The sequence below is a fragment of the Bemisia tabaci genome, chromosome 4 (assembly GCF_918797505.1).
Source record: "Bemisia tabaci chromosome 4, PGI_BMITA_v3".
Lineage (NCBI taxonomy): Eukaryota > Metazoa > Arthropoda > Insecta > Hemiptera > Aleyrodidae > Bemisia > Bemisia tabaci.
This window is the reverse complement of record NC_092796.1, coordinates 52,474,511-52,499,132: the sequence shown is the minus strand read 5'-3', so window position 1 is coordinate 52,499,132 and position 24,622 is coordinate 52,474,511. Positions and strand designations below refer to the sequence as shown.

Genomic DNA, 24,622 nt, shown 5'->3' with positions numbered 1-24,622 from the left:
TTGTACCCACCTACGTCATCAATGTAAACAAGACGCTCGTTGAGGGTTATGTTGATGTACCGTAGCGGTTAGCTAATAGATCGGCTTTTGCCATGGCTTTTGCGGGCTTCACTGGGGATAAACGGGAGGAATCGCTTAAGATTAAATGAAATCAGTAATCAAAACGTCTATTTCTTATTAAGTTATGTGTTCTTGGACTAGTTTTACAATTTACGCGAATCAATTCATCATACATACGGAAGATGTGGCTACCTACGTGTGTACCACATGCATGTACTTATGAAGCAAATTGACCAAGAGACTTGCAGCACGGCACACATCATCATTCAACTATATGTAGCTGTTCCAATGAGGTAAAAACAATAAATTTCTTTCAAGAATATCATAATAGTGTTCATTTTTCACGTGTTGGCTCAATGTGTAAGAGAGAGACAGCAGTCTAACAACTGCCTCTCACACATTTAGTCAATGGGCAATGTCCAATATCGTAGTTTCAAACATAAATTTTCAATGAATAATTACAAATTTGATGTCATTCTACTCAGTTTTAAAGCTACTACATGTTATGGATCAGTTCCTTGCATTATCTTGTACATTAAGATAATTATTGCTTCTCTAAGATGCTAATCATCAGGCGGCACCATGTGGTGGCAGATCTTGTCCTCAGATCACATAGAATCACTTTAATTTACCTATAAGAAAGAGCACCGAGTCTGAGAGTGAAAAGATCTTTTGTGAGAAATTTGACATGCTCAGTTTCAACTTAGACTGATTCAATGAAGGATGCTGCTTTAATAACAACCCATAGTCATACAGAAGAAAGGAGGTGTTTGCTTTTTGGGCATCTTGGACTTTTTTGATGACGTTGGTCGGTACGACAACTTTTATCATCGATTTTCTTGGTAATGGTGTAGTTTATAGGAAAATGTCATTCTGTATAAAGTGTTGGAAACTATATTCTGAGTTGATTTAAGCCAAAAAATCGGACGTTGTGGTCTGTTTATCATACTTCCAATTCTGGATTTTGCTGGCCACGTTGTACCGACCTACGTCACGGGGTATACAATTCTCAAGATGCAAACACCTCCTTTTTTTCTCCGTAACCTGTAGTTAGAAATCTCATTGTGAGTCTCAGAGGAATGCATTTATTTAACTTGCATTAGCTTATGCCTACAGGAACTCTCACCAGATACTTCATCTATTTATTATGTTCCCTTTATTTTTCAAATAAATTCATTGCTATTCATTCTTTTTCTGCAGATTGATACTTATTATAGATTTTTGCAAACAAATGTTAAGCTTAATCGCTTTTAGCTGGAAGGAGGATGATTGGAACTGCACAAGGTTCAACATTATTTGAAGTTGTAAAACTAATTTCTCCTTCGAATTTTTCGTCTCGCTCGTCTCCTTGCTGCAATGTGAATTCTCCATGAAACCTGGTAAATTATCATTTGCTTGCTCTTGATTTTATATGGGGTAAAGAAGCTAAGGATCAATAAAACCGACTGCACTAATAGGCTTTTAAGGCCTGCTGGCGGTAATTCCGTTAACATGTAGTGGAGAAACTTAGAGTGAAACTTCCATACTTTGATACAATATAATATTCATAATGATATTCTTAGAAAATTGTAATAATATATAAAAAGGAATGACTAACAGAGACAGATTATAATAGAGAAGCAGTACTGAGTATAACAGTTCTAAGATTGGTATTATCTCAAGGTGTAAATGATTGTGACCAATCAAAATTGAGTTTGATAGCGCGAAATTTAAAAATGGACAATGCGGAGGGGGACAAATTTATTCACAAGATCGTTTTCCTTTCAATTTAATCATTTTTCAATAGAAAAACAAGAATTTTTGACAATTCTTGGCTTTTTTGTAGATACCTAATGATGCACAATTTTTACAACATATTTTCACGTTGGTTTCTTCCTGCTAAATGAGATTTGACATATACTTAGTGCCATTTGAAGCGATTATGTAATGAGGAATACAAATTAGTCATAGTTGGACCAATTTTAAGAGTTATAAGAATCAGAGAGGGGCTATCTCTTTGAGAGGGAGTGGGAGCACGGATGTGGGGCGGATAAATGCATAAGCAACTATTATAATTATAATTATAGAAATAAACACAGTAGTTATTAGGGTCCTATTACATTGGTCTATGTATAAAACTTAAATCACTGACAGGGAGTCTTTTTTCATTTTTCTCTTTTGATTTCATTTGACTTGAGTGATAGCCTCTCTTTCAAAATGGGTAGGTAAGTTATACAATGAAAAACAACAAAAGCAAATTTCACTTTTTCTTATTGTTGATCCTTAAAAATTCAGAAAGACATGAAACTCAATGGTTACTTTAAATCGAGGGTAAATATTTAAGTACACATAGATTTACCTAAATGCTGTGATAAACAAAAAGTAATGTTTATTGGCTCTTGTGGAACCATATGTAATCATATTTATTTTCCTGTTGCAGGACACAGCATTATTTGTAGCTTGCAGGAAGTGCTGATGACAACATTCACATCCAATGGTTACATATATCAGAATCAGGACGTAATAATCGTACATAATGTAACTGTATCAGTTCTTGGCGTGTAAGTTTTCTTCTTCTTTTACTTAACATTGTGTGCATAATGTTTTGACACCTTGGACTTTCTTTTCACCATTCTTTCTGGTGCCCTATCTGTAGCTTCAGGGCCTAATTTCCCCACAAGCCGATCAAGCCGCGGCTTGGGGCGCCAAATTTTGGGGGGCGCCAAATTTTGGATTTTGCTGCCAAGGATGAGAAAGGAGAGAAAATAAAAATATTCTCCAACCGAAGCGGCACAAATTGTGAGGAAAAATCTGAGCGCCCCCTCGTTGGGCTTCAGAACAATGAGAAGAAACGCCACTTTGGCCGAAACCACTACTTGCCTGTATGCCCGGGACAAACGAAATGGCAGGGATGAACCTGTCTGTTTGCGTCTGCCTGGAGGCTGACTGGTCAAGGTCAAGAGCGATCGCGAGATCTTTCACTGCGGCTCCAGCGTTCTGTTGTGGTGGGGATAGGCGCGGGACGGGTGGAGGTGCACGGGAGCAGACAGCCGGTCAGGTGTCAGTTTTTGCAACTTTTTAATTACTGCCGGGCGCGTGTCATTTCCATTCTTATTTGATTAGAATCTTTACATTAAGGTAGTGCGTGTGTCTTTTTAAGTTCTTTCCTTTGACAATGTACAATGTTTGCGGATGTTCTGTTATTATTTTACCTACAACCTACACGACATGATTTAGTAATCATGTGAAATGAAAACCGTAAATTTGTGAATCCTCTCTATTTCGTGTTCGCTGGTGATCAAATGTTAATTCGATATGGCAGTTCCGTTTCGTGTCACTTCGTGCTGATTCTGTGCTTCGATGTTGTCCTGTCACCTGTCTTTACAGTGTTCCCGAGTTTTACGTTTGCACAGTATGGATGAATTTTCTTTAATATGCACTGCTCTACTGTTTTTGGCGATGGTACTTTTTCGTAACTCTTTTATCTTTTCAGAATAAATTACTCGCTTTTTGTTTGATAGTGTGGTTGTGGTCTCTGGTACACGGCGCGATTTCTTATCTTTTCTTTCTGCTTAAAAAAAAAAAAACTAACAAACAAAAACCAATTTTGTGTAGAGAAACTAACGTATAAGTGCTGTTCAACATGTGCGACAAACCCAGCGGCTCTGAATTCAGAAAACGCGCAAAAGAAACCATCGTAAAGAATGAGAAATTGTTGGCTAAAATTCCAAAACTAACTACATTTTACAAAAGTCAATCCACTGATGTCTCAGAAAGAAATCTTGAAAGTTCAGAAACTTCAACGACTGAGCAAACAACAGACCCTAATACGGCTCCAGAAAACGAAAAAGGAGGGGGAGGGGACTGTTCAAACAATTCGGTGCCGGCAACAGAAAATTCCGCGACTGGCCAGCTTCGTGCAGTACAACCTCAACCGACTCAGATATCTAATGACCCTGCTTGTTGGATCATCAATGAAGAATTAAGAGATTATATAGCACAGAATGGTCTTAAGCAAAATGACGATGAAGATTTCTCAAAATCGGCACGGCATTACCCAGATCATCGACGACATTTCTCTAAAAGTCATTTTATGAAGAAAATGACGAATGAAGAAACAGTCAAACGGAGTTGGTTGGTGTATTCGCCCTCTAATGGGCATGTTTACTGTGGTCCGTGTAAACTTTATGGAGGCTCCTCTTTATTTGCTACAAGTGGGTTCAACGATTGGAGAAATGTCGGTGGAATAGCTGGGCACGAAAATTCGCGTGACCATCAACAATGTTTAGTTAAATTTATCACTCGAGAAAAAAAGTTGGAAAGAATTGACTCCCAAGTGCTCAAACAATATGATAAAAACGTTGAGTATTGGAAGAAGGTGTTGGAGCGAGTTGTTGAAACGTTGAAATTTTTGTCTTCTCGTGGATTACCCCTGTTTGGCGACAACGAAAAGCTTGGCTCTTCACGAAATGGCAATTTTCTCGGCTGTATTGAACTCATTTCAAAATTTGATCCATTTATGGCGGATCATTTAGTGAGATATGGCAACAAAGGGAGTGGCACACCATCTTATTTGTCTTCTACCATCACTCGGGAAGTTCACTTACTGCTTCATGATCAAGTGAAAAGTAAAATCATAGAGGAAATACTCATAGCCAAGTATTACTCCATAGTGGTGGATTCAACGCCTGATTACTCTAGAAAAGATCAGCTGACTTTGATTATTCGTTATGTCTTGCCTGAGGGATCACCTGTGGAACGTTTTATAACTTTTATGGCTAATACCGGTCATAAAGGCATACATATGTTTGTATCAATTGTTGGTGAGATCGAATCCTTAGGTATAAGTATGAAAAATTGTCGTGGTCAGAGCTATGACAATGCTAGTAATATGTCTGGCTGCTACCAAGGATTGCAAACGAGAATTAAAGAAATTAGTCCCACAGCAGATTATGTGCCTTGCTCAGGTCATTCATTACAGCTGGTTGGAACGGGAGCAGCTGACAGCAGCCCAGAATCCGTTGAATTCTTTTTATTAGAGCAAAATGTTTACGTTTTTTTCTCCGCCTCCACTGAGAGATGGGCAGTGTTAATACGCCATTTACCTGAAGATGCTTACACTGTTAAGGCACTGTCGGATACTAGATGGAGTGCTCGTTCTGACGCAAGTAAAGCTATATTCAAGTCTTACCGTGAAATAATTTCTGCGTTGACCGAAATTGGAGAAAATCCAGACCAGCCCTCAACTGCACGGGTTGAGGCAAATTCCATCGCTAAGCAACTTCAAAAGCTTGAAACTGCGATACTGCTGCTTTTTTGGAACAAAGTTTTAGACAAATTTCATCGTTACAGCAAAAAACTTCAAACAGAAGGCTTGGACTTACAAAGTGTGCTAAACTTGTATGTTTCCTTAAAAGCTTTTGGGACGTCTTTGCGTAATGAAAATGAATTTAGTAAGATTGAAAAAGAAGCTAAACAACTGTGTGGCTCCAATGAATACAAAAAAGATCAATCCAGGTCGACGAAACCAAAACTTCCATTCGGTGAAAGTACCAAAAATCATACAGAATTCTCCGGTCGAGAGTCATTCATTTTCAATGTATATTATGCAGCTCTCGACAAAATCTGTACCAGTTTGTCGGACAAGATAAAAATTTATTCAGATCTTAATGAAGATTTTGGATTTTTATGGAATCTGCTGAATTTACATAAAAGCGATATCTCAAAGCATGCAAAAAAACTTCAAGAAAAATATAGCGACGATCTTGACAAAACTTTTCCGGAGGAATGCGTCTGTTTCGCCTTTTTCCTGGAAGAATACAAAGAAATGGATCCAAATGCTGTCAAAGATTTTGGCAATCCCCAAGCTCTTTTGAAGTTTCTAAAATCAAATCGAATTGAAGACTATCCAAATGTAAATATAAGTCTTCGTATCTTTTTGTGTATGGCTGTCACCAACTGCACTGGTGAAAGGTCGTTTTCGGTTCTTAAACGAGTGAAAAATCATTTGCAGACAACCAAGAAGCAAGACTTTCTTAATTCCTCCGCTCTGCTCTATATTGAGAACGAACTCTTACAAACTCTTGACTTTAGTGGTATAATCAGTGACTTTGCAGCAGCTAAAGCCCGAAGAAAAACATTTGTTTAGGTAAGCGTCCCAAAAATTACATTTTAATTTGAATATCTAATACCTTATGTCGAATAAGTGCCTATTAAACTGTCATTTTCACATAAGTTGAATTTTTCTTCTTTCTCTGTCGAAGCTATAGAATTTTAAACGATTCCATTAATCTAAGTTTGTCAATCATTTCTGAGAGGAAATTGGGAGAGAAGGGCAAGGGGAGGGAAAGGGGTGTAGTAGTGGAGAGTTGGTTATGGCGGGGGAGGGGTGGGGGGAGGGGGTGGAAGTGAAGGAGATGAGGGGGGGCGCCAAAAAATCATCGGCTTGGGGCGCCGTATGACCTAAATCAGGCCCTGTGTAGCTTTCCTGTTAAATTGTTTTACTTTGAAGAGAGTGAGAGTCTTAATAAAAAATTTAAGAACCTCATCAGGTACAGGTATAAGCTTCCCTACACGGGGTCTTATAAAAGCAAAAAATCTATCTAGCACTGATGCTTCTCTGTCAAATTCTCTGCCATGAAATGCTTCTAAATACTCGTACACGACCGTCATTTCCCGAACAAAATCGGGTGCCGGAATGGTTAGATTTGTGTGTTGGCGGTATTCTGTCCAGTGTTTAATCATTTTTTCTCCTTCTTCCACTCCTTTTGCCACATCTGCTTTAGCTTTTTCTAGGTCATCTTCATCCTGCTGTTCACTGCCTGCTAATGTTCCGGCTTCTGATGGTATCCTCGGAGCATCTTTTTGTGCGTTATCTCTCCATTCTTCTCCATTCTGCTCAGTTCTCTTATCATTGGCTTTTGGCTTCAGCTGCTTCCTCTTCTTTTTTTGGGGTTGCTCAGCTGACTTGGTGGTGGACTCAGGTGCTTGCAAATGCGGGTAGCGCAGTGCGTATTTATAAGCAACGTATCCGCAAAAATCGCGAAGCGCCTCCTCCTCTATCTCGTCGCTTATTTTCTGCGCCAACCAGTCATCGGGGTCATCTACTTCTGGCAAAGACGAGGAATCTAGATTGAGGAATCCCAACATATTCGAGGTCAAGACAACTGCGTTATCTCGCTCGTCAGACATTGTTTCAGTTGTGTTTTGATCACCTTCAGGCACTGCTTCTGGCTGCTCGGATAGTGCTTGCGTGTTTCTGAGTGTCTTTGGCGATAGGAGAAGTTTCTCACCTGTGCTTTCCTCAGTGTTTCGTCCTCTAACGAATATGGCTGTTGCTTTACGACCAAGTATGTAATTTTTCATCCTGTATTGTAATTCATTAGAGGATGGTTTTTCGTGACGCCCTGTGCCTCTCATTGTCGAATTTAAGTTTTCTATTGTATCCTGATTCACTCGACGTGTTATTATATATTCCTGGTTATAATTTGCTGTCCAATCATGATACAACCCCTTTAATGCATTAATTGAAAGGAGAATTCCTTTTTGAAAGGGGAGTAAGCTGTTTGACACTTTGCCCTTAATCGGTCGAATTCTTCCAGCCACTTTATACATGTCATCAAGGGCTTTATTTTGAAGTTCAAGGTATTTTCCATATGCACACCTTTCTTTGGTTGAATCAAATTCAGAGTCTGAATTCTCAACATCAAACCATTTGTTGACTGTAAGGAATAAAAAGCTGGCCTCTTCATAGTTCCGATAAGTTATCCAGCCTTTCTCACCGTAGTATTTCACTGCTGTTCCAAATCTGTGAGAAAATAGCTGAGCCGCTAATTTTACGTTTTGTCTCTCATTTTCGTTGCAGTTTAAATGCAGAAATTTAACTTTAAAGGTTGGATCGAGGGGACCTTTTCTTGGTTTTGCCTGCAGCATTTGTTGTACAACCTGCTTGGATACTGTTGTGTACTGTGGGTCACTAAGCGGCTGGGGTGACAAGACATCTTGCGGAATCAAGTAGCCTTGATCAAGGAAATGATTCCGTAGTAACTTCAACATGTGAGGCGCATCAGCAAACCAGTATATTCGTATTTTTGAATCGCAGGGATGTTCAAAGTAAGGTTTTTCTATGCTCACCTTATATTCAGATAGTAACCCTTGGTTGTCGCCGCCTAGATCACAGCAAACACTAAGTACTATGAATGAAGCGTTGTACAGCTCTGTTATCGCATTATCAAGAATTGATTTCTTCATAGGCTGATCAAATTTATAATAAATTGGTTGTTTGAAATTACTTTTGATACCTCGTACCATTATAATCTGGACCTTTGAGTGAGGTCCTATAATTCTCTGCTCTTCAAAATTAAAATCGACGAGAGGTCTTACAGACATTTCATCAAAGCATAATGCAAGCAGGCGATCTGCCTCCTCCATCTCTTTTCCTTTCATTTTCACAAGCATCATGACTCTATGCATGAGGCCCTCTCTAATGGGAAACTTCCGTCCCCACTGTACAAAGTTGCCATGTCCGCGTATGGGTGCTTTTTCACCAGCCTGAAATAACGGTAAGCTTTTGGGCTGATGCTTCTCAATGTTATGAAATCTGCAATATCTTCAGGTGACCAGTGTAAATTTTTCTTAATACCTTTGCTCTGTAGTATTATCTTCTGTACCTGCGTTGGTGCAAAATAATCACTCAAGATTTTCTCCAGCCTGTCGTCCTCCAATCTTTCAGGTATTCTAGTCTTATCCTTTAAAACTTCCTCTGTCCTTCTTCTTTCTTTAACTTCATTTTCCAGGTATGCATTGGCTTCCTTTAGTTGCTCAATATGTTTACTTTTCACTGTCAGCTGTTGTATTAATTCCGCTCTCCTCAACCTAACAATCAACAGGAAAGTATTAGTTTTGAAACATAGCAATATTTTGTATTTTCATTTGAATTCATAAGTGGAAAAAACAAATTTCTGGCTACAGCTTAAAAGTATGAAGTGAAGTTGAGACCTTGCAAATTTCTCAACATGCCTCATTTTATTGAAAGGCTTGTGTGAAACATTTGTAGTAGAAATTTCCTCTGATTTTTCTACGCATAGTAAGAGAATTTTCTTTAAAAATTTCTGAGAATAATGTTGGTTTTAAATTCTTCAAAAAATTGAAGTAAGGGTTCAAGTATTGTAACGAGGTGGTAAAATAGTGTTGGGTTCACAGCTGGAAAAACAAGGCCGAAAATTTCAATCAGAGTAAAAAATGTTGTGCTCTAATGAGTACCAGTACAAAATTGAGAGGGAAAGAGTTCAGCTCAGGCAGTTTGCATTGGAATATTATATATCTCTCTCCCTCAGACTTGCACTGGTGCTCATTAAAACTCAAAATTTTTTACTCAAACTGAAATTCTTGAACACTTTGGCCTTTTGGCTTTTTTGTTTTCCCCGCTAAAGAGTGTGGACCCAGCACTATTTTACCACCTTCTCATGTTAGGTTCAGGCCACGTCTCTTAGTGTTTTTTTTTTCTTGTTTGGGTGTAAATCATAAGAAGCTGGAATCAAAACCAAAGTTTTGTATCTTTTATTACCCAGCAATACGTAGCATTGTTGATGAAGCACCTATTTTCATCATTATCTACTTCATTTTATCCACTTGCAATAGGGATTCTAATGAAAGAATATCCATTATCATCAAGCGAAAACTAAGTAATTTCTCTTTAATTCAGTCCCAGGAACTTATTTTTACCAGTTATTCATTTATATTGCAAGCATACTACAAATCTCTCGGGTCTAGTTTCAGGTAGTTTGGGTTCAGTAGGTTGAGATCGTTCAATAGATTAATTGTATAAATGTTTGTGTTCCACAGCAGAAAATGAAGGTGAAAGGAAGATGAAATGGAAATTTGAAATTACCTAGCAAAAGGATTGCCTTTTGGAATTTTTTCTGCCTTTGAAGAGTCTTGTGGGAATGCAGGCGATGCAGCAGTTCTCTCTGCAACTGTCTCTAAAGGTGCTGCCAAATCAGTGAAATCTTGCCTGAAAAGTAAGTAAGCAATGTAGTGTGGCAAACCTACTCATGTATGAAGTATGTTTTTTGGATCTTGTAATTCTCTTAAAACTACTGTCTCGAAGTTTACAGTGCTCATCACTGTACTTAACTTTTATAATCCTAAAAATTCTGGTGATTAAGGAGAAAACTCTTTAACTTAAATAAGGGTGTTTTTTGGGACTAACATCGTAGACAGATAAGTTTTTTTTTTCCCTTCTTGTCTGCTAAAAACTTGAAAATGGGTTCTTGACAAATTTTTAAGTGCTTTATCCCAAAATAACATCTGCTTCTCTGAATCATTTCGGTTTAGTCCTGATAAATTGAACTTTTCACACCAAAAAATGAGTTTTTCTGGTGATAATTCGATCTTCCAGGATTTTTCGGTGCATAATGAAGAGATTCCAAAGATATTTCAATTCTACTCGAAATATCAGTTTTGTACGGCATGTAACTGTTGATGACAAACAGACCATCTGTTCATGGAGGCTTGGCCAATTAATCAGTTCAACTTCTCCGCTTCTACTTGTATCGCTTCAAAGCAAAGTATTGCTAATATATCAGTACTTTTTCTCAAAAATCTCTCATTTTCCCCCTTCTTTTTCTGACCTATTTCCAAATTTGAATCCAGGTACAAGTGGTATTCAACAAATGGGATAGAATAAGTGAATAAAATGTTTTTTCCTTGGTAATGATATAAAATGCTTCAATGAAGGTATGATCAAAACGTTTCTGGAATTCAGAAACAAATCCATTCGCAAATAAGGGAGAAATAGACAAAGGATGAAGACCTCTTTTCCCTTGTTGACTGAAATCTACTGTTAAATGTGCAAATCTTTTGGAGAGCAGTAGTGCTCATTCAATGATAGAACAATATCTCACCAGTCTTCCTCTCTTGTTTCATCAATATCAGAGTAATCAGGTTCAGGGGTGGCCATGCGTCTTGCCTGCTCTGCATCTAGATCTTCTAGAATTTCCCTATTTTCCTCAATGATTCTGTCTATCTTCTGTATAGGGGTCTCCAAAAGTGGAGGAGAGCTTGAGATTGCAAATTCCTCTTCTTTTCCATGTCTAAAAGCAGTGAACAGAGATAAAATTAGAAGCATTACAAATCAGGCATGAAAATTAATTTAAGTTTTTAAAATTTACCATACTTATTCTCCTTTAAGTCTTTTAAAACTTTCAGAATCAGGTGTCAGTATTAGCTCAGTTGAAAACTCACAAATTGCCACAACTGTTTCCAAAATTCTTCTTCAACTACCTGCAATTCATCAAGAATGTTGAGCTGCCCTGTTTGTTTAGATAACCATACCTTAAAGCAAAAAAGTCAAAAGCAAACTTTTCAATTGGCCATTACGTGGAGAATATTGCCTTTGCCTTTAGAAATCGTAACTTTAAATTAAATTGTATTCTTACGTTTCAGATGAGCAACCAGGAAGGAGGAGGCTCGGCACAGCTTTTGGCAGAAGCTGCCGCCTGTTCTGTGGAGAGAATCCAGTTTGGGTTTCAGTTTGTTTTTTTTCATAGTCTTCATCTCGAAAATGTATCGAACAAACTCTAGCTGTAGAAGAAGAAAAATTTTGTGTTACCCAATCAATTAAGACAATGATCAAAAAGTATTTGTGCATGAGTACAAGGATTTTTCCTCTTCTGGCATGGAAATAATTTCTTGAACAATCTTAATGTTGTTTTTAAAGGATACAGAAAGTTTAATAAAACTCATTCTCTCTTATCTGTTACATCATGTTTTTTCCTTCAATTTTTCTTGCTAATGAACGACCATTGGTATTATATATCTTTTGTATTTTACACAATCTTAAAATCTCTCAGTGTTTTTTGTGGTCTGATTTAAACTGCTATGAGTAAGAATCATTAAATTTCATATGATTGTGGATTAGGGTTGCCATAATTTCTTCATCTTCAAATTCCCTGACTCTTTGCTTTCTCCCCGACTATTTTTGCTTCTCCCTGATTCCAAGATTTCCTAATTTCTTGCCTTTCCCTGACCCTTGAGCAAAATTCCCACTTCTTTCTTAATACGCTGACTTTTGCCGAACTTAGTTCACAATTTCCCCTTCTGGAGATCAAATAAATAATGGAAAAAAGCATTCAGTAGCTGGTTAAAAGATGACAAGTCTTAAAGAAATGACCAAATAGGGTGAACAGTTGGAAGATCAGTGAAATGTTTCAGTGATTAGTAGATATGTCACTTTTCCTGGTGTTAGCAAATTCCCTGACTTTCCTGGATTTCTAGACTGCCGGCAACCCTGAATTGAATTTATTTCCAGTAGCTGCTGTGGATTAGTTTAATTCCTTGAGATAAGCATTTGAAGCAAAAAAATGATCTCATACATAACAAATCATCCCTTGATATGCAATAAAATCTGCGCAGTTAAATTCACAGCAGTAATGAGTCATAAGATTGCCATCCCAAAATGAAAGTAAAGGAGGCTCTACTCTCTTTTGTATCCAAGATAGGTATGCTTATCTCTCTAGGTAAGTCAACCTGCGTTATCCTTTGTTGTTTCTTTCAATAAATTTTCTATGATTGATTTGAAATCAAGATTGATTCCCCAAGTTTTAATGCTTATAGTAAAATATTTTTATTTAATTATCTTCTATAGTTGGCTGAACGATGGGCACATCATTGTTTGGCAAAATTGTTGAAGATGAGTCTCCAATAAATTTCCATAGTTTCACCAGCAATTAATGTATTGCTTCAACGCATGGTTGCATAGTGAAGATGTTTTTCGAAAGTTGCATCATAGTAACATACTTATAATGCTATTCCACTACATTTGAGGCGTTGGATGCGAAAAGGACATTTTGTGGTTGCGTTGTTTAAGAATCTCTTCTGCTAATTTATATGCTAAAGAGGAAACTAATGGGTGAATTTTCTGAAATTTTTCGTTTTTAGCACTGTAAAATCATGTAGAAAATTCAGTAAAAGTCTCAACGAATTCCATGCAATAGCTTAACTTCTAAGGGATGGAACACTAGCGGAGATTCTGAGACACCGCAATTAAGAAATACTCATTTTGCATCCAGCGCTTCATTTCCTCCACTCCTTGTGATACATCAACATATTTTGTCTAGGTGGGATGTGATGCAGTGAAATATGGATACCCACAATTGAGGAGCTTCCCATCTAGAAAAAAAGGGAGCTTTGCTTCAAAAGAGCAGATAGAAGCTCACACGCCCCTTTTTTGGACACCGCAGAAATGGATCATTAGCATCCTGATGTATTTGCCCCGAGTTTCAGCTCGATTGATCAACTTTTGGAGTCGAAATAAGAGACCAAGTTTTGTGTGGCCAAATCAGGAGTCGTAGACTATTTCCGGAAAAAGGGCTGCTAGCGTAAATGCCCTTTTTCTGGGAAACTGCGGTTAAGCAAATTTTCCGTGGCCATTTAAGTATGTGCTAGTGCAGCTGTAATGGTAGCTGAGTTGGCTGCAAACCTCTGTTTCACAAAATTATCTATTTACCTCTATGGGTACGGCCGGCGATAGCGCGCGGGCGGGCGGGAATACTTTTACCTAACACTAAAGATTTCTTTCATTTAACATCCTACAGAAAAAATGAAGAAACTTCATTTTTGTTTAGAAACCCGCTTAAGTCCCAGAAGTCCAGCTTCTTAAGTCATAATATATGACCATTGGTCTATTTCCGAAAAAAGGGCACATATACAGCGGAAAATTTCAAAAATTCCTCCCACAACAGGAAAAGAAGTGTTAGTTTTAATGACAATTACTAATGCTCGTTATTCATTTTAGGGGTGTACGTATACTTTGATTTTAGGTGTCCAAGTTCCGATGTAATTCACCGCAGTGGCCATACAAAGTAATAAATGAAAACTTCAAATGCATTTTTCTCACAACGCGATTTTTTCAAATCAGTATGTGCCCTTTTTCCGAAAAGCTCCTTAATTAATATACCTCCTGAAAAAAAGTACAGTAATTTTCGAAAATTGCTTACGATCTTTTAATTCATGAGCTATTTGGCAAATAGCTAGCCACTTGCTTCGTAACGATTCCGCCTTTGGAATTCTAAAATAATGAAGGTTTTCATGAGCATCTCTTCTGGAATCTTTATTGCACCCTTGGACGGCGCACTTTACCATTTTAATGATATTTTTTAAAATAAAAATTCACATGTCACATGTGGTCACACGCCTCTTTACTCACGAGTACTGGGTACAGGGCGGAAACCTATGGGCGGAAACGGCATAGCGGAAACGGAAATGCAAGGAACAAAGGAAAACAATAAGTTGTTCAAAACTGCCGCGCCGGCGAAGGGGAACCTTACCGGTGTAGAAATGCTACTAGAAATGATTTGTTATTACTCATATTAAATCATATAAAGCATTGATCGTGTGTACAAAACCTCAATTTAACAGGTTGTAAAGAAAATAAAGAATAAAGTACTTACTTTCTGAGGAAACATACCAGCAAAATCGTTCACGTAAGTTGAGTGTACCAGAAAATTCGAATTTCGCGGCAACTCTCGTACCCACCTACGTCATCACGAAATCCAAGATGCCCGAAATGCAAACACCTCCTTTTTTTTCTCTATGATTCCCAAGTATAAGTTTGCATTTTTCAGATGGTGAAGGAGTCAAGCAATAACAGCATAAAAATGTCCATCTCCACTAATCAAGCACTGAATAAAATGAATTCACTTCTCGCCGAACTTCAAGTGCAGAAGGTAAGTAATCACCGAGGTTCGGTAAGAATGTAAGATCTTTCACGACCCATGTTTTGCTGGTTCCATGGCTTTGATTTTAGTACCAACATCTGTGAGATTTGAGAAGGAGTGACAATATTGAGTAAGCGCACTTTTCTTACCGTATTTACGTTGTTAGTTTGTTTCGGAGCATCAGCATTTGTTAGACTACCACCACTATTGAAATAATTCTGATAATCGAAGGAAAAAAGACTATTGTGAGAGTCAGCTCCAATCTGCAAGGGCCAGTACTATTCAATTGCCCTACATGTATGATTGACTTAGCTTCATGTGACATAGCCGTGGCCGGATTCATTTAATATCCGCCCCTAGGCCGTCAAGATTTTGACACCGCATGGGGTGGGTGGTGCGGAGGGGGTTCATTCTGTTCATGAATTGCATACCCAACATACTTAATTTGTATTTGCCTTGATGGGTCTGCTGGGTCGCAAGGAATGGGCAACTTTTTGGAACATTTTGCATCCCTGACTTATCGTAATTATGTTGCAGAATCTCGTGCGGAACTTGAGAAAAAATGATGAAAATCTCTCAATGGAAAACCTAGCATTAAGGCAGGAGCTGGAAGTTTTGAGACATCAGCTGTCAGTTACTGAGAAACAAATGGATATTTTGAAGGATACTGCAGCAAAGTTGCAGAATTTAAATGTCAGTACAACCCTCGATCAAAAAGTGGCTTACGAGGCTAAAGATCGAGAAACAATTGCCTTACGAGAACTGAACTTACAGATCCAGGTTTGTATTCTATCGATTTTAAGTTGAAAGGTTTTACTTACCTTTTTCACCTCATTTTATATCCATCATATTTATACTTTTGTAGGCCCCAAGTCATAATTCTTGGATAAATTGGACATTCGTGGAATTAAAGTTTAGCTGCCGAGAAAGCTTTGTAAAAATATCTACCTAAGTAAATTCAGCAGAAGATTTGGTGGTAAGGAATATATTCGGAGAATTGGTCTTTCTCCCGAGTAGCACAGTGCAACAAAAATATTGAGAGTAATTTGCAATTTGACTTCAACAAAATTGTCATTTTTTTACCATTAAATTGCAATATTTTTACATTATTTAGTCGATTCATGCTGATTTTAAACAATCAACAAAATGAGCTACATGTGTCAGAAAGATAGGCAGTAGGTATGCAATGCAATGAAAAATTGCAACTTCTTTCAATTTATTTTGTTGCAACAAGTTTCAACAAATGAGGCCCCTTCAAATAGGCACTAGGCAACATACACAACACTCAGTGAAATTGTGATATTTTTACTATGAAATTACGACTTGTGTTGTTATTGAAATCTGTGCTATTTGGGTCAGTGGCTGCAAGTATCAAAATTGTTTAGGCATTTTAAAATTGAGAACATTTAGAATTTGGTGAGAGTAATCTATCCTCTTCATGGACAAAATCAAATTAACCTGGAACTTATTTGTAGTTCTACCCATGCTGGTGAATTTCCAGACAACCAGGAGTTCTTCAGATGGCATGTTCACCGGTGCCCCTGCATACTCGCGAAAGCAATGGGTCTGATACACCTCCATTACGTGAAAATCCTGCAGAAAGAACTACTGGCCCTCAAGGTTGGGGGACGCAGGGGTTTGAAGTTTGGGTATGAACTCACGAGCTGTTGAACACGGAGCAAGCTTTAGTTCTCTCCCTTCTGGCAGATCTGATTGGTCATGCCAATAGGGAGTGCAGTCGTTTTTATTAGCTTTTATCCCTGATATCCGAACAAAAAACAAAACCTGGAGCTATGAGTACCAAAATCTATTTGAATTATATATATATACCAAGAAAAGTTAGTTCGTTAGTTAGTATAATTTTAAGACATCAAGCGTCTCAGGCTATTTATTAATGTCTTTACAGATAATTTTGAAAATGGGAGTATATACGAAAATTTAAATTTTTAAATTAAGAGAGGTGAAGAGTTTTAGAATCTTGGTACCTAGTAATATTGGGTTCATCGCATGTAAGTGGGTTTGTATTTCTGTTGATTGTAGGGGAGTAGATCTGTGATTGGAGATTTTTGGAGGGCAGAGCAGTCCATAAGTATGAAAGCCTTTGATCTTATTGCACAACTATATATGGATGCTTGAATGTTTTCAGAGAGAAAACATGAAGTTGAATCGCCAACTTGAGGAATTAAAGGGAAGTAATATTGCAATTCTGGAAGGAACATCACAACTAAAAAGAAAAAAAGAAAAAAAAGACCATAATACATCTGTCTTAAAACGGTGAGTCTGAAACAGTTTCCAGTGCTCAGTTTATAAATTTAAATAACTCAAGACCTTCATCAGCTAAACTACTTAAATCCTCAAATGCTCCAGTTCTTAGAGAACGGTTTTTTTAACTTAGACATTGTTTAATGAGAGAGAAAAAGTTGGAATTGAAATAACTTGTTGAGCGGTCTACTACACTACCTGACGAGATGTATTTAGCCAAACTTTCTTAGCAAACCGTGCAACTATCTTTCACCTGTCATTATCAGCCAAAGAAAAAGCTCAAATAGTCGCTTGTCAATCATAATTCAGGGTCGTCCTTAAATTAAGTCATGCTGAAATTCAAAATTTAAAGCCCCCCCCCCCCCCACCCATCCTATAAGTCTGTCCCCCTGAAAAATTACATCATTCTCTGCTAAACCTCCCCTTTTTTTGTCAGTATTTTGACCAAATATTTCTATAAAATTTTTGAATGATATCAAGCAGATGCTCTCTATCCCATACACCCTCTCTGCAACAAGAACTCAGCTCCGCTCCCTTTAGAACAAGACATAATTTATGGGTGACCCCGTAGGTAAAATGCACCTATTACTGATCCCTGACATTGCTTGGATAGCTAGTTCAGGGTCTCTGAAATATTTTATCTCTTGTCTTCCATATTAAAATCTACTTTGGACCTCCATATTTCAGTGAATTTGAAAATCTGAGAAAAAGTCATGCTGAAGTGATGAAAAAATGTGATGCAAACAAAGGACACGACCAAAAGACAAAGATTATTGCAGAATGTCTTAGGAAAAAATGCGACGCCCTTCATCTCGAAAATGAAAAGCTTCAAAAAGAAAATGTATTACTCTCAAGTAAGTAAATATTAACTCTAAATCAATGAGTCCTTTCTGATGACTTATTTTTTTTAAATTTAAGAATCACTCAATCATATTACATATAAGTATTTTATGATTTTTATGTAGATTTTGAATGCAGTTGAAACTTAGGCGGCTTATAAAATATAAAATGAACAGACCTTTGTGGTCATAGATGGGTCATTTTAAGTAGTTTTTAAAAACGCTGCATGAGCAGTCTATAGGTAGTCTAATAACTACAGCATATATTATGAGTGCTTTTCTTATGGTACAAACGCCTTAGAATGCAATCAGAAAATGTTATGCAAAGTCTTGGTCTCAATCGCAGTGCTCTACTGCTTAGGAAACTCATATCTCTAAATTCAATTCGTGGATTCTATAAATTCAGTCATTCTGACCAATTACCAGTCTATTTTTTGTCTAAAAAAATCCCGCTTGTATTGACAGTCTCATTTGGACGGAGTGTGTATCCTATAATTTCATTGAGAAAGTTCAGGTAATTAGTCTTAGATGATACAAATACTTAAAGCTAAGTTGGGACAGGATAAGCAAGTTGCTCAGAATTAGTGTTTTTGCTAAGAATGCGCAAGTTGGTGCTCAAGTAACACCTCAGAGAGCCAAAACTTTAAAAGAGTGACATGGGATACCTAGTGAGTGGCCCTATATTTCTTCTCTGATTCAGGTGAAGTTCAATTGCAGAGGAGAAAATTAGAGCAAACTCTTGATGCCAAAGGGACAAAAAGAAATTATTCAATGGTAGAGGTGAGTAGCAATTTAACCATTCTAATTTAACCTTACTGTTAACTTCCTAAGAATCTTGTCTAATGAGCGTCTGGAAAGGGTAAATATGGCACATCACAATCGAAAAAGAAAACTCAATTTATGATTCAAAACGTAAAGTCATCTCCCTTTTTTCGCTATTTAAATTTGTAGACAACAGTAACCTGTAAACAGCATAATGCTTAAGGTCATACTTAGCGCATTAGAGCATTTCATAATCCATTATGTCTCATGATTAATGAATATGCATTTTTCAAGTACAACAAACTCTGCACTTTTATTCATCTTATATTATTCAAGAGACTAAGGTGGATGAAACAATGCCAAGGTCTATTGCAGTGATCACAATATCATGCGCACCAAGTATTTCAAAGGGCATTATTCCTCTTAATTTGAAACGCATAAATTTGGCATGTGAATTATACAATAATTATTGGTGTAGTTCATCAAAACGTAATCCGGTGACTCAGAAGTGTAAAAACTAAAACCAGCAAACGACCCAACCTTCAACCTAAGGCTAACTTTATAAAAAGAAAGAAAAGAGATTACAGAAGGATCCAAAAGCCTGATCATCCTGTCTGTGTAATGAGAGGAAAGTGGCAAGCCTTAATATTATAATTATTTGTTTATTTATGTTCTAATTTTTCTGTGTCCAGAAACAGGATAGCTCCAGATGTCAAGAGGAGCTAAAGCGCCAAAGTGAGATCAATAGCAAACTGCAATTAACCGTAGCTGAAGCCATTAATAAGAACAAGAAATTAAAACTGCAAAAGCAAGATCTGGAAGCAGAACTACTCAAATACAAGGACAAGAATTGAATCGTCATGAGCTGTCTTCCAAGAAGAAACCAATTCCTCATGAAACTATTGCCTCATGTCATGTTTTTTCAGTCTTAAAAAAATCACCCTATTAATTTTATAATTTAACCAAAGAATCAAAGATTTTAATCAATTTTTTCCTCTTGAATTTTGAAAAATCTGAAACTAGAAACAAAAACAATAAAGACGTAGAAACATGATTGTCGATCACATTATAAGTTTACATAAATTTTCGCCAATTTTGATCAAATAAATCCACCTTAAAAATGTGTAAAAAGTGCATTGGAAATAATTCCTCAGAAATACGATAACTAACTTTATTTAATCTTACTAACATTTTGAGGAAAAGGGAGGGCACAAAAACTCCAGTTATTGATTCTCTTGATAAAATAAAGGGGAGATACCAACATTCAAAGTTGGGATCCCTCTCAGAGTTGTGAAATTATTCTATTGAAATTATTAAAGTCACATAGGACTCATCAAAATCAGTTCTAGTTCCTAATTTGAAAATGAAATCCTTGATGAGCACCATCGGTCATCTTCTTTACCAAGGGATGCCATGAGGCCGTGTTATTGTGAAGCCAGAGAAAGGAAAATTCTGCAGATGGATACTTGATGGAAGATATTTGAAAGCCCCATTTACCAAAAGTGGCATCTTGGATCTGTTTATCCATGAACGGTACTTTACCTACAAAAACGCGAGTTGAAAGAGACAGTGAGTATTATCGTACTCATCGATTTACTTTAGGGGGAAGAACTGCTTTAGATGATTTTTTTTTTATTTGTATGAGCTTCAGAATTTTTGCGAACAAAATTTGGGACCTTGGTAGCGACACCAATCTCTGATGTAAGTATACCACTGACTGTACCTCTTATTTCCAAAATAGGACTTAATCCTTGAGTGAGAACATTTTATGAGCACCCTTGGCATCCTCTAAATATCTTTGAATACTTCAGGAAGAGAATCTTTCCCGAAGACATGGAACAGTATGCTTTGTAAAATTCAGCTCCACAGTGGTTTTATTTGGCTTTCTTTCACTCTACTTTGACGCTAAATTAAATTCAAATGGAGGAAAAAGAACGCATTAATATAATCAGGAGGAAATCTTAAAAAATACTAGAGTTGTTTAGAATCAACTGAACGACTTTAATAAAATCTGTTGGTACAAAGACAGCTTTGAAAAAGCTACAATTGACAGGCCTCTTTTTTTGATACTAGTCTCTGAGTTTGGAGAATTGACATACAAGTGATGAGAATAACATGCATTTAACTGCGTACAAATTGAATAGAAATTCTTATGAATACTTATTTGCTAACCTAATAAGGCACTGGTAGGCTTACAGACAGAGCAACCTACCGGCTCAGCATGAAAAGGTAATTGTTGGAGTAAAATTTTTTATATTTAAACAAAGAGGGTTGAGGAGTGACATTGATGCACTTCAGTAGATTGGATATTATCATTGAGTAGAGTAGTTACATTGAGAAAAAGGAACACCAGTACTTGAATTTTCGCTTATAAAATCACTATCCAATAGTCACTGTACAAGTCCACAAGCTATAAATTCGGACAATTCATTGAAATTCCATATTCAGTTCTCTGATGACATACAGCGAAAATATCTTTGAAAAAAAAAAAACAAATACATAAAAAATAAACCGGAGACAGAAACTAATAGCAACTTGAGTGTGGGGGGGAGGGGGAGGATCATCATAATGATGATAGTATATGTATCGCCAAAATCTGGCAAGTATTACAAAGGAATTTTGAATGAGTGGTTTTGGTATTTCCTATTCATAGGCAGGAAATAAAAACTTTAAAAGTTCATCTCATAATAATACCCAACTAAAAAATGTTCACATAAAGAAGATATAAATGATGGCAATAACAATGATTATAATAGTGATAGTTAAAACTAGTGCTAGGGATAGAATCTATTTGATTCTTTTTTAGACCTAGAAGAGAGCAGATGGGTTAAAGTATTTTCATCGACTTCCAGTTTATGAACACAACGAGGTCACATAAAAAATGGCACGAGAAAAACATTTTGTAGGAAAAATATTAAAAGAAGCCCTTAATTTCATTGTTTCTTTGCTACTTGTGATGGAACTCTTATTCAACACTAAATCTTGACATTCTAATCCTTCAATTTTAACACTTTATTTAATTTTACAATAAAAAACAAAATTCTGAGATGTAAAATATAAAAACAAACACGCGTATATTAGAAAATAAATGAGTACAATAATGGAAGTAACCGACACCTGGGAGACCAAATACATGGCATCCACCACATACATTTGAAAAATAAACTTGGAACCAGTTGAATGTGAATAATTTGGGGATGTAAATGAACTATGTCAAGAGATTTTTGACCCCCTTCACCTCCTTTTGGGTTACATCAAATATCTCTAGACCCTCTAAAAAATTGTAACTCCTTCCTCTTTAGATAAAAAAAAAAAAAACAGAGAAAAACATTTTTTTCACTACTCTGAGCTTTAATTTACTTCAACTCAATTTTGGGCACTTCTGGTTTACCATAAGTTTTAAAGAAATATTGGAACAATATTGATACGTCTGGCAACATAGCTGCTAAGCATAAATGGCGCTTGTAAAATTCAGTCAGAAGGTGAAGAATTAAGGGAGGACTAGAATCTCTTGCCTAAAATCAAAATTAGAATTTGCTTCCTTGGGCTCAAAGACAAATGGAACAAATCACAATGACTTCATACAGGAATCACTGAAAAGAGAGGTCGATCAGTGTTTTCAAACGTAAACTAGGCAAAAATTTAACACAAAATTACCATTGAGCTCAGGAAGTGAAAAAAATTTAGTTTTTAAAAGAGAAAAGATTAGATCTGATTGTAAAACAGAACTAAAAAACCCTTAATGGTAATCCCTTTACAATACAACCATTTAAAAATTATACAAAATGCTAATATCATAATACTTGTTTAGTAAAATCGATATTTAAGAAAAAATAGAATCCCTAGAGAAATCAAATTCAAATTTTGCAGTAGATTTAATTTTATACCCCTCTGTGACAATTTAACGCAAGATGGCCCTTTCATTCTGATTATTTACAAACTTTTGTTTTGTAAAATTAAGTATAAGATCATTTGGCATGAGTATCGTACATCTAATCTTTGAATCGAATAATTTTTCAATGGTGAGCAAAACTAATACATGTATATGTAAAACAAAACCTAACATTCCATCTGCATAATCAATAAATGAAGAGGCATTAATAAAATCAACCAATTGTAAGCAGTTCAGATCAAAATAATTTATGAGTCAACTTACAAACTTAAACTAAAGATTTGTGATTTTCATAATCACAGCTCACTAATTTCTTGGGGCAGATCATACCTAAGTTTTTAGACAAGAAAAATTCACCTCAATAGGAGGAAAAATTAAGGCACCTGGGAAATATCTATACATGAAAAAATTTTAGTTTCACCTACTCACAGTATTTTGGGATGGTCTCCATGTGGAACATAAGAATGTTTCAGAACAATGTAAACTACCTTTGCTTTAAATGTATATACAGGGTGAGCGAAAAGTCCCCGACCCCCCCTCTAACTTTTGAACGAATTGAGCTAGGGAAATGAAACTTTGGGAATGTTCCTATCTCAAAGGGGACCATCTTTTGAGGGGGTCAAAATTTTAGTCCCCCCCTCAGGGGGGGACAGGGGCCCCCCAACTTTTTTTTTTCAAATAGCAACCCCTATCTTGTGATACCTCATTCGAAAGAGCATAAAAAACTAAGAATTTTGGCGCAAACCGCAGATCAATATCTCAATTTTTGACCGAGTTATGATAGGTCAAAGGTCAAATTTGACCTATTTTCAAAAAATCATAACTCCGGTTCAAATTATCGTAAAGAAAAAAATAAAACGGGAAAATTTACCAAATTGTGTTCGCTTTTACGTAAAAATTTCAGAAATCACTTCGATTTAATTTTAAGGGGGGGCTCGGACCCCCAAATACGTCAATTCAAAGGTCATTCAATTTTCCCGCGAAATAAGCCAATTTCCTCTGGATTTGCCTCCACATTATCTCAGTAAGGTCAAAATCAGTTCAACATTACGTTGGCAAGTCCCCAAATTTCGGGAAAAGTTAAAAAAACGAAATTTAAGGTGATTAAATTTGACCGTTTATATTTCGTTTTTTTAACTTTTCCCGAAATTTGGGGACTTGCCAACGTAATGTTGAACTGATTTTGACCTTACTGAGATAATGTGGAGGCAAATCCAGAGGAAATTGGCTTATTTCGCGGGAAAATTGAATGACCTTTGAATTGACGTATTTGGGGGTCCGAGCCCCCCCTTAAAATTAAATCGAAGTGATTTCTGAAATTTTTACGTAAAAGCGAACACAATTTGGTAAATTTTCCCGTTTTATTTTTTTCTTTACGATAATTTGAACTGGAGTTATGATTTTTTGAAAATAGGTCAAATTTGACCTTTGACCTATCATAACTCGGTCAAAAATTGAGATATTGATCTGCGGTTTGCGCCAAAATTCTTAGTTTTTTATGCTCTTTCGAATGAGGTATCACAAGATAGGGGTTGCTATTTGAAAAAAAAAAGTTGGGGGGCCCCTGTCCCCCCCTGAGGGGGGGACTAAAATTTTGACCCCCTCAAAAGATGGTCCCCTTTGAGATAGGAACATTCCCAAAGTTTCATTTCCCTAGCTCAATTCGTTCAAAAGTTAGAGGGGGGGTCGGGGACTTTTCGCTCACCCTGTATATTTAGATTGCTACGTTTACAAAAGTATGGCTGCGGTGTTAAGGTTTACGGGACTAATGAATTATAGTAATGATTAAAGAGCTACAAGTTTCAAAACTTAAGAGAGGAGGTTTGAAAACTTGGGAGGCATCCTTCTCTTGCGTTGGAGAAACTTTTTTCAACACAAAATATGTCAAAAAATCAAAGAGAGAAACTCCATTATAGTCATGATACACTGATAAATAGACCCAGAGTCATTTTCATTCTTGTTTAGAATAAATTTCCCTAATGGGTTAAAATTTTAAGAGTTTCATCCTTTCATTGAAGAATATTTTTTCTGAGATTTTTAAAGACTAGACACAGCTACTGAGATGAAACAACCTTTTGTATTACTTTCTAAAATAACATAAATAAATGAAT

At 36.6% G+C, this 24,622-nt stretch overlaps 2 protein-coding genes and 1 long non-coding RNA gene across 3 annotated transcripts; all 3 read left to right on the top strand.

The window, feature by feature from the left end:
• The first annotated feature begins 34 nt into the window (after positions 1–34).
• LOC140224531 (uncharacterized) lies at positions 35–11,800 on the top strand. Its single transcript, XR_011899801.1, has 5 exons — positions 35–353; positions 1,261–1,439; positions 2,480–2,600; positions 9,883–10,058; positions 11,485–11,800. It is a non-coding gene; the product is annotated as an uncharacterized lncRNA (long non-coding RNA).
• Positions 2,702–6,441, top strand: LOC109039167 (zinc finger MYM-type protein 1). Its single transcript, XM_072300040.1, has one exon. It carries the CDS (start codon positions 3,683–3,685, stop codon positions 6,185–6,187), a length of 2,505 nt encoding a protein of 834 aa, XP_072156141.1. The 5' UTR covers positions 2,702–3,682; the 3' UTR covers positions 6,188–6,441.
• Positions 11,801–14,633: 2,833 nt separating the features above from the next.
• On the top strand, positions 14,634–20,754 carry LOC109042505 (uncharacterized). The gene is made up of 6 exons (XM_019059291.2): positions 14,634–14,765; positions 15,294–15,536; positions 16,903–17,030; positions 17,706–17,872; positions 18,558–18,637; positions 19,312–20,754. Exons 1-6 carry the CDS (start codon positions 14,664–14,666, stop codon positions 19,471–19,473), a joined length of 882 nt encoding a protein of 293 aa, XP_018914836.2. The 5' UTR covers positions 14,634–14,663; the 3' UTR covers positions 19,474–20,754.
• Positions 20,755–24,622: the final 3,868 nt, after the last annotated feature.

What these genes read in the sequence shown, in the direction of transcription:
- LOC109039167 (XM_072300040.1), top strand. Translation starts at nt 3,683, where the DNA reads ATGTGCGACAAACCCAGCGGCTCTGAATTCAGAAAACGCGCAAAAGAA.
- LOC109042505 (XM_019059291.2), top strand. Translation starts at nt 14,664, where the DNA reads ATGGTGAAGGAGTCAAGCAATAACAGCATAAAAATGTCCATCTCCACT. An exon ending in AGAAAATGTATTACTCTCAA is followed by an intron (nt 17,873 to 18,557) that starts GTAAGTAAATAT and finishes TCTCTGATTCAG; the next exon opens with GTGAAGTTCAATTGCAGAGG. An exon ending in GAAATTATTCAATGGTAGAG is followed by an intron (nt 18,638 to 19,311) that starts GTGAGTAGCAAT and finishes TTCTGTGTCCAG; the next exon opens with AAACAGGATAGCTCCAGATG.